Genomic DNA, 18,430 nt, shown 5'->3' with positions numbered 1-18,430 from the left:
AGAGGATCCAAGAGTGGTTTGGGTTGAAAAGAAGCCTAAAGCTCATCCAGCTCCAGCCCCCTGCCATGGGCAGGGACCCCTCCCACCAGCACAGGCTGCTCAAGGCCTCATCCAGCCTGGTCCTGAACACCTCCAGGCAGGAGGCAGCCACAATCTCCCTGGGCAGCCTGTGCCAGGCTCTCCCCACCCTCACCCTCACCAATTTCTTCCTCCTCTCCACTCTCAGTCTCTCCTCTCCCAGCTCAAAGCCATTGTTCCTCAGCCTGTCCCTCCCAGCCCTTGGCCAGAGTCCCTCCCCATCTTTCTTGCAGACCTCAGACTCCAGTCTCTGGGTCACTGAGACCATGGCTAGCAGCAGGCACACAGAGATCTGCCTGCCCTGACCTCATCCCTGCTGCTGCTTTTGTGCTCAGCTCCCTGTGCCCATTCTGTTTGTCCCTGGGGCAGGAGAGGCCTCCCTTGCCTGGGCCCCAGCAGGCAGTGATGCTCTGCCTCCTGCTTGGAGGCAGGTCCTGCTGTGAGGACATCCTCTTGTAGGTGCTGTCCTGCCTGCTGGGGCACAGCAGGGGCCAGCTGCTGCTCCAGGGCCAGGGAGCTGTGGCAGGCAGCTGGAGCAGCCCCTCTGGCCAGGTCCAGCTCAGTCACCAGGTCTGAGACCAAGCCAGGATGGCAGCCAGCAGGGCAGGTCCCACTGCTGCCAGACAGCTGCTGGAGACCAATACTGCTGCAGTGGCTGCCATGGAGCCCCTGGGCCCATGGGGGGGGTTCAAGGGCAGGCTGGTCATGGCCAGTAAGGTCCAGAAGTGCCCTCAGGGCCCCCACACCTTATCTGCTCCTTGAGATTCATGGTTAAAGAGGTTGAGCATCACCAGGGCTGTGAGGAACTCAAGTGCTCTCCCCAGTGAGCTCCTGCCACTTGTGAAATTCTCTCTTGCAGGCAGCCAGAGGATCAAGGATCTCAGCTCAACAGGGGACCTGGCAGGGCAGCCTCAGGGACCTCCTTCATCTCCAGGGTAGGATCTGCCAGCCCTCAGTTGCAGCCTGCCTCAGAGTGCTGTAGGCCTCAGCAGGAGCCAGGAGCAGTCACAGCTTGGGGTGGACCTGCTGTGCTTCTACCATCTCATGGTGGTGCCAGGTAAGAAAAGACTCTCATGGTCTGCAGGCTCTGAGCTGGGAGCTTGCAGCAGGGGCTTTGCTAGGTCGTGTTGGTGCCAGCTGGGACCTTCATGGTGGTGCCAGGTAAGAAAAGACTCTCATGGTCTGCAGGCTCTGAGCTGGGAGCTTGCAGCAGGGGCTTTGCTAGGTCGTGTTGGTGCCAGCTGGGACCTTCATGCTGCCCTCTGTTGAGTCCAGTGGGGCTGGAATGAGTCTTGCAGAGGGAGATGTGAGAGAGCTGGCAGATGAGCTGCCAAGCCCCTCTCCATCATTTTCCTCCAGTCCTGGCTCACCAGAGAGGTCCCAGGTGACTGAAACTGGCCAATGTGGTCCCCATCCACAGGAAGGGTCCCATGGAGGAACCTGGAGTCTCCAGGCCTGGCAGCCTGAGCTCAGTGCCAGGGAAAGTGATGGAGCAGATTATCCTGGGAGCAATCACTGCACCTGAAGGATGGCCAAGGGCTCAGGCCCAGCCAGCATGGGGTTAGGAAGGGCAGGGCCTGCCTGACCAACCTGAGCTCCTTCCGTGCCCAGGGCACTGCCTGGTGGCTGTGGGGCAGGCTGTGGATGGAGTCTTCCTGGGCTGCAGCAAGGCCTTTGCCACCATCCCCCACAGCAAGCTCCTGGCCAAGCTGTCAGCCCCTGGCTTGGCCAGCAGCAACTCTGAGCTGGGTTAGGAAGTGGCTGGAGGCTGAGCCCAGAGAGTGGTGGTGAATGGTGCCACAGCCAGCTGGCAGCCAGGCCCCAGTGGTGTGCCCCAGGGAGCAGTGCTGGGCCCTGTGCTCTTTAACATCTTCAGTGATGATCTGGAGGAGGGCATTGAGACAGTCAGCAGCAAATGTGCAGCTGACAGCAAGCTGGGAGCAGATGTTGGTCAGTCAGAGGGCAGAAGGGCTCTGCAGAGGGACCTGGACAGGCTGGGCAGATGGGCAGAGCCCAACAGGATGGCATTCAACAAGTCCCAGTGCCAGGGGCTGCACTTTGGCCACAGCAACCCCAGGCAGAGCTACAGGCTGGGGGCAGAGTGGCTGAGAGCAGCCAGGCAGAGAGGGACCTGGGGGTGCTGATTGGCAGCTGCCTGAACAGGAGCCAGCAGTGTGCCCAGGGGGCCAAGGAGGCCAAGGGCATCCTGGCCTGCAGCAGGAAGAGTGTGGCCAGCAGGAGCAGGGAGCTCATCCTGCCCTGTGCTCAGCACTGCTCAGGCCACACCTGCAGTCCTGTGTCCAGCTCTGGGCTCCTCAGCTTAGGAAAGAGGTTGAGCTGCTGGAAGGTGTCCAGAGAAGGGCAACAGAGCTGGGGAGGGGTCTGGGGCACAGCCCTGTGAGGAGAGGCTGAGGGAGCTGGGGTTGCTTAGCCTGGAGAAGAGGAGGCTCAGGGGAGACCTTCTTGCTCTCTGCAACTCCCTGCAGGGAGGTTGGAGCCAGGTGGGGGTTGGGCTCTTCTCCCAGGCCCCCAGCAGCAGAACAAGAGGACACAGTCTCAAGCTGTGCCAGGGGAGGTTCAGGCTGGAGGTGAGGAAGAAATTCTTCCCATCAAGAGAGATTGGCCCTGGGGATGTGCTGCCCAGGGAGGTGGTGGAGTCCCCATCCCTGGAGGTGTTCCAGAGGGGATTGGATGTGGCACTTGGTGTCATGTTCTAGCCATGAGGTCTGTGGTGCCAGGTTGGACTTGATGATCCTTGAGGTCTCTTCCAACCTTGGTAATTCTGTGACACTGTGAGACTCTGAGATGGGGCAGGAAGGGACTGTCCTCCACAGCCTCTTTCTCACTCTTTCCCCCTGCCCTGTTTGTACTTCTTCCTGACTCATTTTCTCTCTTGCTGTCTTCCAGTGTGGTGCTGTGTGCCCAGGCAAGGTGATGGACAGCAGAGCAGAGATGGAGGTTGTGAGGAGCACCAAGGGGAGTGCCCCTGGGGAGGTCAGCGTCCATGTGGTCACCACTGAGAGCACTGTGCAGAGCACCCACTTGCCAACAACTGCCTTCATCATACCAGGTATGGGCAGCTGTCCTGCCTAGCTGGGGCCCCCCAGCCTTCCCCCTCCACACTGACACATCCTTGGGGACCTTTGCTCCTCCCAAACCTGGGGACACTTGGCCCTTGCTGTCTTAGAGGTTGCCTCTGGCCAGCCCACATCACTTGGGGTGGTTTGTGGCTGATCAGACATCTTGAGTTTTAAACCAAAGCCCTGTGCCTGCTCAGCACAGTGAGCTGGGTGCCAGCCCTGCACAGTGAGCTGAGTGCCTGCTCTGCACAGTGAGCTGGGTGCCAGCCCTGCACAGTGAGCTGAGTGCCTGCTCTGCACAGTGAGCTGGGTGCCTGCTCTGCACAGTGAGCTGGGTGCCAGCACTGCACAGTCACCTGGGTGCCAGCCCTGCACAGTGAGCTGGGTGCCTGCTCTGCACAGTGAGCTGGGTGCCAGCCCTGCACAGTGAGCTGAGTGCCTGCACTGCACAGTGAGCTGGGTGCCAGCCCTGCAGAGTGAGCTGGGTGCCAGCCCTGCACAGTCAGCTGGGTGCCAGCACTGCACAGTGAGCTGGTGACTGCTCTGCACAGTGAGCTGAGTGCCAGCACTGCACAGTGAGCTGGGTGCCAGCACTGCACAGTGAACTGAGTGCCTGCACTGCACAGTGAGCTGGGTGCCAGCCCTGTACAGTGAGCTGGGTGCCAGCCGTGCACAGTCACCTGGGTGCCAGCCCTGCACAGTGAGCTGGGTGCCTGCACTGCACAATGAGCTGGGTGCCCGCTCTACACAGTGAGCTGGGTGCCAGCCCTACACAGTGAGCTGGGTGCCAGCCCTGCACAGTCAGCTGGGTGCCAGCTCTGCACAGTGAGCTGGGTGCCAGCCCTGCACAGTCACCTGGGTGCCAGCCCTGCACAGTGAGCTGGGTGCCAGCTCTGCACAGTGAACTGGGTGCCTGCTCTGCACAGTGAGCTGGGTGCCAGCCCTGTACAGTGAGCTGGGTGCCAGCTCTGCACAGTGAGCTGGTTGCCTGCTCTGCAGAGTGAGCTGGGTGCCAGCCCTGTACAGTGAGCTGGGTGCCAGCCCTGCCCAGTGAGCTGGGTGCCTGCTCTGCACAGTGAGCTGGGTGCCAGCCCTGCACAGTGAGCTGGGTGCCAGCCCTGTACAGTGAGCTGGGTGCCAGCTCTGTACAGTGAGCTGGGTGCCTGCACTGCACAGTGAGCTGGGTGCCTGCTCTGCACAGTGAGCTGGGTGCCAGCCCTGTACAGTGAGCTGAGTGCCAGCCCTGCCCAGTGAGCTGGGTGCCAGCCCTGCACAGTGAGCTGGGTGCCAGCCCTGTACAGTGAGCTGGGTGCCAGCTCTGTACAGTGAGCTGGGTGCCTGCACTGCACAGTGAGCTGGGTGCCTGCTCTGCACAGTGAGCTGGGTGCCAGCCCTGTACAGTGAGCTGGGTGCCAGCCCTGCCCAGTGAGCTGGGTGCCTGCTCTGCACAGTGAGCTGGGTGCCAGCCCTGCACAGTGAGCTGGGTGCCAGCCCTGTACAGTGAGCTGGGTGCCAGCTCTGTACAGTGAGCTGGGTGCCTGCACTGCCCAGTGAGCTGGGTGCCTGCTCTGCACAGTGAGCTGGGTGCCAGCCCTGCACAGTGAGCTGGGTGCCAGCCCTGTACAGTGAGCTGGGTGCCAGCCCTGCACAGTGAGCTGGGTGCCTGCTCTGCACAGTGAGCTGGGTGCCAGCCCTGCACAGTGAGCTGGGTGCCTGCTCTACACAGTGAGCTGGGTGCCAGCCCTGCACAGTGAGCTGGGTGCCAGCCCTGTACAGTGAGCTGGGTGCCAGCTCTGTACAGTGAGCTGGGTGCCTGCACTGCACAGTGAGCTGGGTGCCTGCTCTGCACAGTGAGCTGGGTGCCAGCCCTGTACAGTGAGCTGAGTGCCAGCCCTGCCCAGTGAGCTGGGTGCCAGCCCTGCACAGTGAGCTGGGTGCCAGCCCTGTACAGTGAGCTGGGTGCCAGCTCTGTACAGTGAGCTGGGTGCCTGCACTGCACAGTGAGCTGGGTGCCTGCTCTGCACAGTGAGCTGGGTGCCAGCCCTGTACAGTGAGCTGGGTGCCAGCCCTGCCCAGTGAGCTGGGTGCCTGCTCTGCACAGTGAGCTGGGTGCCAGCCCTGCACAGTGAGCTGGGTGCCAGCCCTGTACAGTGAGCTGGGTGCCAGCTCTGTACAGTGAGCTGGGTGCCTGCACTGCACAGTGAGCTGGGTGCCTGCTCTGCACAGTGAGCTGGGTGCCAGCCCTGTACAGTGAGCTGGGTGCCTGCACTGCACAGTGAGCTGGGTGCCAGCCCTGCACAGTGAGCTGGGTGCCTGCTCTGCACAGTGAGCTGGGTGCCAGCCCTGCACAGTGAGCTGGGTGCCTGCTCTACACAGTGAGCTGGGTGCCAGCCCTACACAGTGAGCTGGGTGCCAGCCCTGCACAGTCAGCTGGATGCCAGCACTGCACAGTCAGCTGGGTGCCAGCTCTGCAGAGCTTGTGGCTTCTTGACTTGCCACATCCTCCCAGAACCACAGAACATCTCCAGGTGGAAGGGACCCAACAGGATCATCAGGTCCAAGTCCCTGCTCCTTGCAGGGTTGCCCAGACCTCAGCTATGGGACTAGGAGCATCACCCAGATGCCGCTTGGTCTCTGACAGGATTGGTGCCTCCACCACTTCCCTGGGGAGCCTGTTCCCTGCTCCAGGGACCTACCACCCAGAGCCTCCTAATGCCCAACCTGCACTTGCCCAGAGGCAGCTTCACTCCCTTTCCTGGGTCCTGTTGCTGGGCACCAGAGGAGCTCAGCACCTCCCCCTCCACTGCCCCACTTCAGGGAGCTGCAGCCTGCCAGGAGGTCTCCCTCAGCCTTCTCTTCTCCCAGCTGAAGAAGCCAAATGACCTCAGCTGCTCCTTGTAAGTCTTGTCCTGACCTCGGTCTCCCTCCTCTGGCCACTGACTGTCCTTTGTGTGTTGGTGCCCAAACCTGCTCCTAGCACTCCTGGTGAGGCCACAGCAGTGCTGTGCAGAGAGGGACAATCACCCTCCTGGCCTGGCTCCCTGTGCTGTGCTGGATGCCCCCCAGGACAGGGCAGCCTGCTGACTGCTGCTCACCTTGCCAGCACCCCACAGCCTGCTCTCTCTCTGTGGGGCTGCTCTGCAGCCTCCTGTCTGAGCTGTGCCAGCTGCAGAATCTGCCACTTGCCCTGGATGTATGTCACACTCCTGGTGGCTGCCCAGCTCTCTGCTCTACCCAGAGCCCCTCCTGAGGCAGCCTCAGCAGCACACTGCCTCTGTGTACCTTCACCTCCAGCACCCAGATCCTTTATAGGAGCCTTTGTCAGAGCACTGGCTGTGAGATGGAGCAACAGCCTGGGGCATCCCCATGTGCTTTTTGAGCCTGGCCCATCAGCCAGGTGCTCACCCCCCTGTCCTCTGGATTGATCTGGCTGGATGATTTGTCCAGAGGGAGAGTGTGGCACACAGTGCTCAAAGTTTTGCTGAGCTCCAGAGCCACATCTGCTGCCTCCCCTGGGCCAGCTCCATGGTGACCTTGGCACAGAACACTCACAGAACCAACCAGGCTGGAAAAGACCTCAGAGATCACCAAGTCCAACCTAGCACCCAACACCTCCTGACACCCAAACCAGGGCTCCAATCCCCTCTTGAACACCTTCAGGGATGGGGACTCCACCACCTCCCTGGGCAGCACATCCCCAGGGCCAATCTCTCTTGCTGGGAAGAACTTTCTCCTTACCTCCAGCCTGAACTTCCCCTGGCACAGCTTGAGACTGTGTCCTCTTGCTCTGCTGCTGGTTGCCTGGCACAAGAGACCAACCCCCAGCTGGCTACAACCTGCCTTCAAGTCCACTCCCTCACCCAGAGCTCACTCCTGCTGAGCCACCACTGGTGCTGAGCCACTGCCACTGCCCCCCAGCCCTCAGCACCACATCCAGGCAGCTTTGAAACACCTCCAGGGCTGGGGACTCCACCACCTCCCTGGGCAGCACATCCCAATGGTCAATCTCTCTTGCTGCTGATTCACTGCCACTGCCCTGGGCAGCCTGGGACAGTGCCTGAGAGCCCTTCTGGGAAGAGATTGTTCCTGAGCTCCAACCTGAGCCTCCCCTGGCACAGCTTGAGGCCATTTCCCCTCCTCCTCTCACTTGTTGCCTGTGAGAGGAGACCAAACCCCTCTGGCTCCAGCCTCCTCTGAAGCAGAGCTCTTGACTGTGGGCAGTGCCCCAGCCCAGCCCTCTGCTGCCTGCAGAGCTTGCTGGCTCACACTGCCTGCCCCTGGGTGCTTTACCCTGCAGCACTGAGCCCTCACCGGGGGGTTGGGGGGGGAGCTGCGTGCTTGCTGTCACTGTGTGCTGCATGGAGGCTGGTTTGCAGCAGCAGCAGCAGCAGCAGCAGCAGCAGCAGCAGCAGCAGCAGCAGCAGCAGCAGCAGCAGCAGGAGGCAGTGCTGTGTGCATGCCTCTGGTTGTTTGTTTCCTTTCTTGCCTTCTCCAGCAAACGCCACAACCATCAACCTTCCCAGCAGCACCCTGGAGATCCAGCGCTTCCCCCGCGAGGCACAGCGGAGCACAGGGGCTGAGAGGCCTGAGAGGGGAGCAGGGGCTGAGCCCATCACAGCTGCTGTCATCCCCCAGATCAGTGGGGTGCAGGCCTGCAGCACTGTCCGTGTGCTGGAGTGGAAGGACGGGGTGGCTACGCTGCCCGGCAGCAACCTGCGGGTAAGGGCAGCCCTGGGCTGCTGTCTGTGCCCTCACAGAGTTGAACCAGGCTGGAAAAGACCTCAGAGATCATCCAGTCCAACCTGTTCCCTAATCCCTAACACATGGGCAGCTCCATGGGGGACCTTGGCATAGAACAGTCACAGAATCAACAAGGCTGGAAAAGACCTCAGAGATCATCCAGTCCAACCTGTTCCCTAATCCCTAATCCCTCCTGACACCCAAACCCTGGCTCCAAGTGCCACATCCAATCCCCTCCTGAACACCTCCAGGGATGGGGACTCCACCACCTCCCTGGGCAGCACATCCCCAGGGCCAATCTCTCTTGATGGGAAGAACTTTCTCCTCACCTCCAGCCTGAACCTCCCCTGGCACAGCTTGAGACTGTGTCCTCTTGTTCTGCTGCTGGCTGCCTGGGAGCAGAGCCCAACCCCCACCTGGCTCCAACCTCCCTGCAGGGAGTTGCAGAGAGCAAGAAGGTCTCCCCTGAGCCTCCTCTTCTCCAGGCTAAGCAACCCCAGCTCCCTCAGCCTCTCCTCACAGGGCTGTGCCCCAGACCCCTCCCCAGCTTTCTTGCCCTTCTCTGGACACCTTCCAGCAGCTCAACCTCTTTCCTGACCTGAGGAGCCCAGAGCTGGACACAGGACTGCAGGTGTGGCCTGAGCAGTGCTGAGCACAGGGCAGGATGAGCTCCCTGCTCCTGCTGGCCACACTTCCTGATGCAGGCCAGGATGCCCTTGGCCTTCTTGGCCCCCTGGGCACACTGCCTGGGACAAGCTGGGGAGTGTGTGCTCTGCTGATGCCCTTCAGGTAGTTGTAGACAGCAATGAGGTCTCCCCTGAGCCTCCTCTTCTCCAGGCTGAACACCCCCAGCTCAGATGCTTGCCCTTGTGGGGGAATTTTAGGCAGATCTTGAACAGAAGAGTGGCAGAGTGTCAATAAATGACTCTTGGGTGTAAAAAGGAGAACAAGGATAACTCTAACCAATGCCACTGGAGAGATCTGTGCCAGCAGGCTGGTTGTACCCACACAATTCTCTCCTCTCCTCTCCTCTCCTCTCCTCTCCTCTCCTCTCCTCTCCTCTCCTCTCCTCTCCTCTCCTCTCCTCTCCTCTCCTCTCCTCTCCTCTCCTCTCCTCTCCTCTCCTCTCCTCTCCTCTCCTCTCCTCTCCTCTCCTCTCCTCTCCTCTCCTCTCCTCTCCTCTCCCCTCCTCTCCCCTCCTCTCCCCTCCTCTCCCCTCCTCTCCCCTCCTCTCCCCTCCTCTCCCCTCCTCTCCTCTCCTCTCCTCTCCTCACCTCTCCTCTCCGAACCGCTCCTCTCCGAACCTCTCCTCTCCTCTCCTCTCCTCTCCTCTCCTCTCTGAACCTCTCCTCTCCTCTCCTCTCCGAACCTCTCCTCTCCTCTCCTCTCCTCTCCTCTCCTCTCCTCTCCTCTCCTCTCCTCTCCTCTCCTCTCCTCTCCCCTCCTCTCCCCTCCTCTCCTCTCCTCTCCTCTCCTCTCCTCTCCTCTCCTCTCCTCTCCTCTCCTCTCCTCTCCTCTCCTCTCCTCTCCTCTCCTCTCCGAACCTCTCCTCTCCGAACCTCTCCTCTCCGAACCTCTCCTCTCCGAACCTCTCCTCTCCTCTCCGAACCTCTCCGAACCTCTCCTCTCCGAACCTCTCCTCTCCGAACCTCTCCTCTCCGAACCTCTCCTCTCCTCTCCTCTCCCTTTGTGGCTCTGGAGAGATCCTAACTTGCTTCTGCTTGACCTTGGCTGCATTCTTTTGGCAGCAACTTCTCTGCTCCTTTCTCCCTCTTGTACAGTGGGGGCTGGGGAGGAGAAGCCAGGAGCTTCCCCTGGTCTCTGGCCAGGAGGTTCTTGTGCTGTTTGTTAACTGTAGATCCCTGTGAACATTGTACCTCCTGGGTGTTTTGTCCATACTCCACTGGAGGTTGGAGTTTGCCTGCAGCCACAGCCTGCATTTGCTTCCTGCTGGGCTGGGCTGGCAAAGTTAATGCTGGGGGGGGGGGGAAATTTCAACCCAGCACACCTTGGAAGTGGCAGTGCCCAGGATGTGACACAGCACTTGGCAGCACCCATGCCCAAGCTCTTCCAGCTCTGGGAGGCTCTTCTGGTGCCCCCACCCCAATGCCCCTCCTCCTGTGAGCTTGGCAGAGGGAGCACACCCCCCTGGTGCCTGGGGGGACTGGCTGCAGCAGGGCTGCCCTGCACAGGGAGTGCTGTGCAGGGCATCCTTGGTTCCAAGCTGTGCCCTGGGGCTGGCTCTCACCAAACTGCTGCCCTCCCCCTGGAAACGGTGGCCTTGCACTCCTCAGACAGTGAGTGCCTTCCTCTGTCCCCCAAAGCCCCAGTTTCTCAGCCTCAGAGCTCCACAGCCTGCAGCCAGCTCCCTGCTGCTCCTGGTGCCCACCGGTGCTGGCCTTGCCCGAGGGCAGGCAGCCAGGGGGCCTGGGGGCTTCGGTGCTGTGCTCATAACAGCTCTCCTGGTGTTAGACACAGTGCCCATGGCCCTGCAGCTCAGAGCTCACACACCCCCTGCACCCCTCTGCTCTTTGGGAACTGTTTCTAGCTCTTTTTAACTAACTCTCTTAAACTGTGTTTTGACTCCCTCTGACTCCCTCTGACTCCCTCTGACTCCTTTTAATTCCTCTTAACTCTTTCCAGCTCTTTCTAACTAACTTTAAAGCTCTTTTCTCTTTCTATCTCCTTGTAACTCTCTCTCTCTGACTCTTTCTAGCTCTCTCTAGGTCTCTCTAGCTCAACTCTTCCCAACTCATCCCAACTCTTCCCAGCTCTTCCCAACTCCCTCTAGCGCTAACTCTTTCTAACTCCTTGTAACTCTCTCTCTCTCTCTGACTCTTCCTAGCTCTAAGTCTCTCTAGCTCAACTCTCCCCAACTCTTCCCAACTCTCTCTAGCTCTAACTCTTCCTATCCCTATCTCTACCTCTGACTCTGCCTCTCTCTAGCTCTTCCTATCTCTTCCTAACCCCTTGTAACTCTTTCTAACTCTAGCTCTCCCTGCCTCTCCCTAGCTCTCTCTAACTCGAGCTCTCTCTAACTCTAGCTCACTAACTCTCTCTAGCTCTCTCTAGCTCTTTCTCCCTCTAGCCCTCTCTCTCTCTCTCTCCCTCTCCCTTCCTTTCCCCCCCTCCCCCTCCCTCTCCCTTCCTCTCTCTCTCTCACTCTTACTCTCTCTCTTTTGCTCCCTCTCCCTCCCTCTCTCTCACTATCTCTCTATAACTCTTTTGCTCCCTCTCCCTCCTTCCCCCTCCCCTCCCCCTCCCTCTCCCTCTTTCCCCCTCCCTCCCTCCCCCTCCCTCCCTCTCCTTCCCCCTCCTTCCCTCTCTTTTCCCCTCCTTTCCCCTCCTTTCCCCTTCTTCCCCCTCCTTCCCTCTCCTTCCCTCTCCTTCCCCCTCCTTCCCCCTCCTTCCCCCTCCTTCCCCCTCCTTCCCTCTCCTTTCCCCTCCTTCCCTCCCTCTCCCTCCCTCCCTCTCTTTCCCTCTCTCACTCTCACTCTCACTCTCTCTCTCTCACTCTCTTGCTCCCTCTCGCTCCCTCTCCCTCCCTCTCACTCTCTCTAACTCTTTCACTCCCTCTCCCCCCCCCTCCTCCCCTCCTCTCCCCCCCCCTCCTCCCCTCTCCCATCCCCTCCCCTCTCCCTCTCTAACTCTCTCTCCTTGTGCTCTGGCTCCATGCCCCAGTTCCGAATCAATGAGTATGGGACGCTGAAGGTGGTGAGTGCTGACAAGATGCCTCCAGTGGAAGCTCTAAAGGAAGTTCACAGGGAGAAAGATGAGGACTCAGAGGTGGCACCCAGCAGCAGGGACAATCCCTCTGTGGCTCAGGGTAAGGGCACCGTGGCAGCACGTCTGGGGTGGGAGCCATCCTCCTGTGGGCACTGCCTGGTGCAGGCCCTGGGTGAGCTAGCGGTCTCCTGCTTGCTGCTCTCTCTCCTGTGCTGTGCCTGGCAGCTCAGTGCTGCTCTCCTCTCTGCCCCAGATGTGCCAGAGCAGAGCAAGGTGCCCGCAGCAGAAGGGCTGTGCCACTGTGACACCTGCGGGCGCAGACACGTGCTGGACGTGGCGCGGGAGGGCAGAGGCTTCTGCAGCGAGCACTGCCACCAGCAGTTCAAGGAGAGGTGAGGCCAGGGGAGCCTGCTCCCTGCACAGCCACGGCCCTCTGTCTGTCTGTCTGTCCTCCCTCCCCTGGGCCGTGCTCCAGGTGCTGAGGACCCCACACCTTTCCCTCTTTCTTGTAGGCAGAGTGCCCTGGGGATGGAGACTTGTCCCAGGGGCCAGCAGGAAGCGCAGGAGCCAGGTTTCCTCCTTGCCCAGCCTCTGGCCTCACAAACATAGTATCATAGTATCATAGTATCATAGTATCATCATAGAATCAGTCAGGGTTGGAAGGGACCACAAGGATCATCCAGTTCCAACCCCCCTGCCATGGGCAGGGACACCCCACACTAGATCAGCCTGGCCACAGCCTCAGCCAGCCTGGCCTTAAACACCTCCAGGGACAGGGCCCCAGCCACCTCCCTGCACAACCCATTCCAGGGCTTCACCACTCTCATGGGGAAGAACTTCCTCCTCCCCTCCAGCCTCAATCTCCCCACCTCCAGCTTCATTCCATTCCCCCTAGTCCTATCACTGCCTGAGATCCTGAGCAGTCCCTCCCCAGCCTTCCTGGAGCCCCCTGCAGATCCTGGAAGAAACATCTCCCTGCTGGGGCAGTGGATGCTTCCAGGCTGAGTAGCAGTGGGAGCTGTGGGTCACAGGGGTGTTTCCAGCCCCTCTGCTTGCTGGTGTGTGACTCCTGGGGCTTGTTTTCCCGTGCCTGTGCAGGACTCTGAGGCAGCTCTGAGCCCTGCTCTGAAGCCAGGTAGCTTTTGATCCATCCCTGGGCTCAGGTCTCTGACACCCAAGTGTGTGAAGGTGACTCTGGTCTGCACCCTGCTTCTGACCTCCTGCCAACTTGTGCAGAGCTTAGTCGGGAGGGATGGGAGCAGGTGAGGCAGAGGGGAGGGAGAGGGACGCTGCAGCAGCCACTGCTCACTGGCACCCAGCTGCTCCATGGCCAGGCCCCGGCGGCTCAGCCTCCCTTGCTCCCTGCAGGTCTGTCATCGTGGAGAACTCTGCCAGCAGCACCATTGCCACTGAGATCCTCAAGCCAGTGAAGAAACGAAAGAGGAAGGACTACCAGAGCCCCTCAGAGGAGGAATATGAATCTGAGCAGATGGTAGGAAGGGGGCAGGGAGGGCAGCTGCCCGACGGCGAGGGCAGGCGGGGGGCCGCCCCGGGGGCACGGCACGGTTCCCAGCCCTGCCTCCCGCTGCCCTGCCAGCCCTTGGCTGCTCAGGCCAAAAAGCCTTGGGTGTGTGGAGCAGCAGGGCTTCTGGACACGTGGCTGGCTGCTTGGCTTGGGCAATGGTAGACACAGCCTGGCAGAATGGGAGGGGTGGGGATGGGAGGGGTTGGAAGGCACCTCTGGAGATACAGAGTACAGAATTAACCAGGTTGGAAAAGAGCTTTGAGATCACCCAGTCCAACCTCTCCCCCAGCACCATCTGATCAGCTCAACCATGGCACCAAGGGCCTCATCCAGGCTCTGCCTAAACACCTCCAGGGATGGGGACTCCACCACCTCCCTGGGCAGCACATCCCCAGGGCCAATCTCTCTTGCTGGGAAGAATTTCTTCCTCACCTCCAGCCTGAACCTCCCCTGGCACAGCTTGAGCCTGTGTCCTCTTGTTCTGCTGCTGGCTGCCTGGGAGAGGAGACCAACTCCCACCTGGCTACAGCCTCCTTTCAGGGAGTTGCAGAGAGCAAGAAGGTCTCCCCTGAGCCTCCTCTTCTCCAGGCTAAGCAACCCCAGCTCCCTCAGCCTCTCCTCTCAGGGCTGTGCTCCAGACCCCTCCCCAGCTTTCTATGTCCAGCCCTCCTTGCAAGGCAGCATCACCCAGAGGAGCTCACACAGGAACACATTCAGGCAGGTTCTAGATGTCTCCAGAGATGGAGACTCCACCACCTCTCTGGGCAGCCTGCTGCAGGGCTCCATCACCCTTAGAGAAGTTCCTCTTCCTGTTTAGATGGAGCTTCTGGTGTTTGAGTTTGTGCCCATTGCCTCTTGTGCTGTCTTGATTGGACTGGAGGCATGAAGCACTCCCAACTGCTTTTGGGGGTCTGGGCCAGCAAAGTGTTGAAGGAAGAGAGTGTCTTGCCTGCATGAGAATGGCTTTGCCATGGCAAGGAAGCTCTGCTTGCCAGCCCTGCCTGGAGCAGATCCACTCCAGGAGTGACCACTCAGCACCAAACCCCCTCCCGGGCTCCCACCGTCAGGTCCTCCGGGCCAAGTGCTGGTCAAGTCATGGACACTGCAGCAGCTCAGTGGGGCCCTTTGCACCTCAGCCTCCAGCACCATGGGCTTCTGTTTTGTTTGCTCTCATGTCTAGGAGGAAAAACAGGAGGAGAGGAAGACCTCAGCAGGAGACTCTGCCCTCAGCAACCCCGAGCCCGAGGCATGGAATGGGAGCCAGCACGGTACGGAGGGCAGCCAGGGGGCTGAGTGCTTCTGCCATGGGGCTGGGGTCCCTTGGCAGGGCTGAGCCAACACCTTGGTGCTCCACTGGAGCCAGACCCCCAGTGCCATCACTGCAGGGGCACAAGTTCCTGAAGGCTCCTGAGCTCCTCTGCTTGCTTGATCCTGCTCCCTGTCTCCTTCCACTTCTCTCCTTTCCTCTCTTTCTCTCCCTGGGAACTGTGCACTCTTCTGGATGTGGCTGTGGCTCCCTCGGGCATTGGGCTGCTCTGCAGAGTCCTTTCTGGTCCCTGCCCTTGGGAGCAGGGTTTGTGACTTGCTGGTGGATGCCATGCTTGCCCTGAGAGGCACTGCCCTGGGCAGTCAGACACATGGCTTTGCTCCCAGACACCTGATGGTCTCAGTGGGAACTTGCCTCCCCTGATGAGGAGCTGACAGGTTTGGAGCTGCTCCTGTAGGTCTGGTGGTGCCTCTGAAGCTCAGGGAGTTGGGGTTGTCTCATGTCACAGAATCACAGACTGTCAGGGGCTGGAAGGGACCCTGAGAGATCATCCAGGACAACCCCCCTGCCAGAGCAGGATCACCTACACCAGCTCACACAGGAACTCATCCAGGCAGCTCTGGAGTATCTCCAGAGAGGGAGACTCCACAGCCCCCCTGGGCAGCCTGCTCCAGGCCTCTGTCACCCTCACAGGGAAATAATTCCTCCTCCTGTTTCCATGGAACTTCCTCTGCCTCCCACCCATCATGGGGATCTCTTGCTGGACCTTCTCAGAGGAGGTCTTGGATACAGAGCTGTTGACACAGGGGGAGAGGAAGCCCCCTGAGTGCTGCAGGGTTTGCTTGTGGTCCTCCCCTGCTATCTGGTGAGGGGGAAGGAAAATTTGGGGGGGGAAAAAACCCTGAAAATAACCATTTCTGGGAAGCCTTTGAAGGTCAGACTCAAAGTACTCTGAAAAGGAAACTGTTCCAGCTTCAGGCTGCTCTCCACAGCCAAACCCAGGCACAGCAGCAGGGGCCAGGTGTTGTTACTGCCTGATGGGACACTGGGACAGGCAGCATCCAAAAGGGATCTCATACTCATTTGCCAGGTCCTCTTCTCTACACTCTGAGCCCTGATCTTGTAACCTTCCCTGCAGCACACAAGAGAGCAGTGCTGAGCCTTCTCCTTTCAGCATTTTTGGTGTCTCCTACCTTAGAATCACAGAATCAACCAGGTTGGAAAAGACCTCAGAGATCATCCAGTCCAACCTAGCACCCAACACCTCCTGACAGCTAAACCATGGCTGCAAGTGCCACATCCAATCCCCTCTTGAACAGGGATGGGGACTCCACCACCTCCCTGGGCAGCACATCCCCAGGGCCAATCTCTCTTGCTGGGAAGAATTTCTTCCTCACCTCCAGCCTGAACCTCCCCTGGCACAGCCTGAGACTGTGTCCTCTTGTTCTGGTGCTGGGTGCCTGGGAGAAGAGCCCAACCCCCACCTGGCTCCAACCTCCCTGCAGGGAGTTGCAGAGAGCAAGAAGGTCTCCCCTGAGCCTCCTCTTCTCCAGGCTAAGCAACCCCAGCTCCCTCAGCCTCTCCTCACAGGGCTGTGCCCCAGACCCCTCCCCAGCTTTCTTGCCCTTCTCTGGACACCTTCCAGCAGCTCAACCTCTTTCCTGACCTGAGGAGCCCAGAGCTGGACACAGGACTGCAGGTGTGGCCTGAGCAGTGCTGAGCACAGGGCAGGATGAGCTCCCTGCTCCTGCTGGTCACACTCTTCCTGCTGCAGGCCAGGATGCCCTTGGCCTTCTTGGCCCCCTCACAAACAGAAATCCATGCCTGGATGCTTCTGTGCTCTGTCTCCAGGTGGGGTTGTTGTTCTCCAGAGCTGCACAGCTTCTACTCAGGGAGTTCCCAACCCTGCCTGCCATTTTTTTTAGTTTAATATGTCCTAAAAGACAATGAAGGTTTTTGTCACTGCTAAGCATTCACAAAGCATTTGGACTCTGTCACCTTCTTGACTGAAGCTCAGCTTTAATTCAGACTCACAGAGTCACAGAGCTGTCAGGGCTGGAAGGGAGCTCAAGGTTCAGCCAGTTCCAACCCCCCTGCCATGGACAGGGACACCTCACACCACAGCAGGCTGCTCAGACCCCCACCCAGCCTGGCTGCAAACACCTCCAGGGACCCCTCTGCAAGTTCTTAGTTTAGACATCTCCAATTCCCCTGAAGCCAAGGAGTTGGTTTGGGTTTCCTCTACTGCTGGCTGTAGTTGGGAATTACTCAGTGCTGGAATAGCCACAGCCCTCCTGGAGGCCCTTCAGGTGCTACAAAGCAGGGACAGAAAGTGGCTGAGAGCAAGGGGCTTGGGTTATGTTTGGTGTGCCTCAGGCAAGGCCTCTGTGGGGGTCAAAGGCCTGGAGCACCTCCTCCCTGCCCATGACCAGGGAGTGCTGGCTTCTTCTCTTGACTAGCATAGGAGTAAATGGATCTCTAGGGCATCAGGGTGGTCCTGGTGTGCTGAGGGGGGCTCAGCTGGTTGTCTGAGAGCAGAGGATGGCAGAGCTGGGCTCTGGAGTGGCAGCAGGAGGGGAGCCCACTGCTGCTTTGGCTGGCTGGGAGCCCTTCGCAGCTGGGACTGATTCCCACACCTCCGGATGGAGCCTCCTGGCTGTCCCCAGTCCATCAGTGCTGAGGCCCTTGTGGAAGTGCTGGCTGGAGCAGGGCTGGTTGCAGAGGTGCCCTGGTGCTTGGCACAGGCTGGCTTGGCCCCCAGGCCCTGCTGGTGCCCTCCTGGAGCACCGCACGGCGCCAGAGGACGCTTGGGTCACAGGACCCCCTCGGCTCTGCCCCTCCTCAGCCAGCCCAGGTCTGCTGGGGAAGGGGCCGTGGTAGGAGGGTGCTGAGCTTGGCAGGGAGCAGGAGTGTGCCCTGCAGAGCGGCCAGGGCAGGCAGGGGCTGGGGCTGGCCCTCAGCAGAGCTCTTGTGTGTGCGTTTGTGCTGCGCTCAGGTGCCAGTGAGGAGAAGAAAGAAGGCTGGTCTTGGGCGTCCTACCTGGAGGAGCAGAAAGCTGTGGCTGCCCCTTTAGATCTCTTCCAGGATGTGAGTTGGGATTTTCCTCTCTTTGTTTTCCCTCTTTCATCTGTTTTTTCTTTCCCTTTTTTCCCCCCCCCCTCCCCTCCTCCTCCTCCTCCTCCTGTCCTCCTTGCCTCCCCGGTCTGTGGGACTCTGAGTGCTAAGCCAGCTCCCAGCTTCACCTGGGGGTGACCAGCTGACCTCCAGGTTTGATCTGCCCATGCTCCTCCTCCCCAGCACACCCTCCACATTCACCTAGGGCACCCCTGTGCCTCTGTCTGGGTGGCTGAGCCTTTCCTGCCCTTCTTCAAAGCCAGAGGTGGGCTCTCCCAGTTGCTGGGCTGCACCCCTGCTCCCTGAGGGCCAGAGGGCAAGAGAAGCCAGGCCTGTGCCCCACTCACCCTGGCTGCAGCTCTTAGCCTGGGGACATCCTGCCCTGCCAGTAGCAAGAGACCCAAACCCACCAGGAGGTGGGAGAATGTGTGAAGAGAAGTAACAGTTGGATGACAGCAGCACCTGTGGCCCACAGTCTCCTGGTGCCAGCAGCTCCCACTGCCTGCTGGCTGCTCCCTGGGATGCTTCTAGGCCCAGCTCTGCCATTTTTCACATTGTGGTTTCATTCTGGTTTCCAGCACCAAGTAGCTTCCCAGCACAAGAATGGCTTCAAAGTGGGGATGAAGCTGGAGGGGATTGATCCACAGCACCCATCCATGTACTTCATCCTGACAGTGGCTGAGGTAAGGTTCTCATCTCATGGGATCACAGAGCTGTCAGGGCTGGAAGGGAGCTCAAGGCTCAGCCAGTCCCAACCCCCTGCCATGGGCAGGGACACCTCACACCACAGCAGCTTGCTCACAGCCACCTCCAGCCTGGCTGCAAACACCTCCAGGCAGGAGGCTTCCACCTCCTCCCTGGGCAGCCTGTGCCAGTGCCTTGGTTCCTGCTCACAGCTGT

At 59.9% G+C, this 18,430-nt stretch overlaps 1 protein-coding gene across 2 annotated transcripts in view; it reads left to right on the top strand.

Moving 5' to 3' along the window:
• The first annotated feature begins 1,003 nt into the window (after positions 1-1,003).
• The window catches only part of L3MBTL1 (L3MBTL histone methyl-lysine binding protein 1), a 48,328-nt gene continuing 30,901 nt past the window's right edge, over positions 1,004-18,430 (top strand). For both annotated transcript variants that reach the window (XM_068167384.1, XM_068167383.1), the window contains exons 1-9: positions 1,004-1,135; positions 2,986-3,148; positions 7,654-7,877; positions 11,580-11,724; positions 11,878-12,016; positions 12,993-13,116; positions 14,330-14,417; positions 17,412-17,503; positions 18,109-18,213. In XM_068167384.1, the coding sequence (XP_068023485.1) occupies positions 3,013-3,148; positions 7,654-7,877; positions 11,580-11,724; positions 11,878-12,016; positions 12,993-13,116; positions 14,330-14,417; positions 17,412-17,503; positions 18,109-18,213 (1,053 nt within the window). In that variant the 5' untranslated portion in view covers positions 1,004-1,135; positions 2,986-3,012. The remainder of the gene's footprint in view (positions 1,136-2,985; positions 3,149-7,653; positions 7,878-11,579; positions 11,725-11,877; positions 12,017-12,992; positions 13,117-14,329; positions 14,418-17,411; positions 17,504-18,108; positions 18,214-18,430) is intronic.

The sequence above is a fragment of the Melanerpes formicivorus genome, unplaced genomic scaffold (genome assembly GCF_026170545.1).
Source record: "Melanerpes formicivorus ecotype bairdi unplaced genomic scaffold, bMelFor1.0.p_v2 SCAF_116, whole genome shotgun sequence".
In the NCBI taxonomy this organism is placed as follows: domain Eukaryota; kingdom Metazoa; phylum Chordata; class Aves; order Piciformes; family Picidae; genus Melanerpes; species Melanerpes formicivorus.
This window is presented reverse-complemented; position numbering and strand designations above follow the sequence as displayed.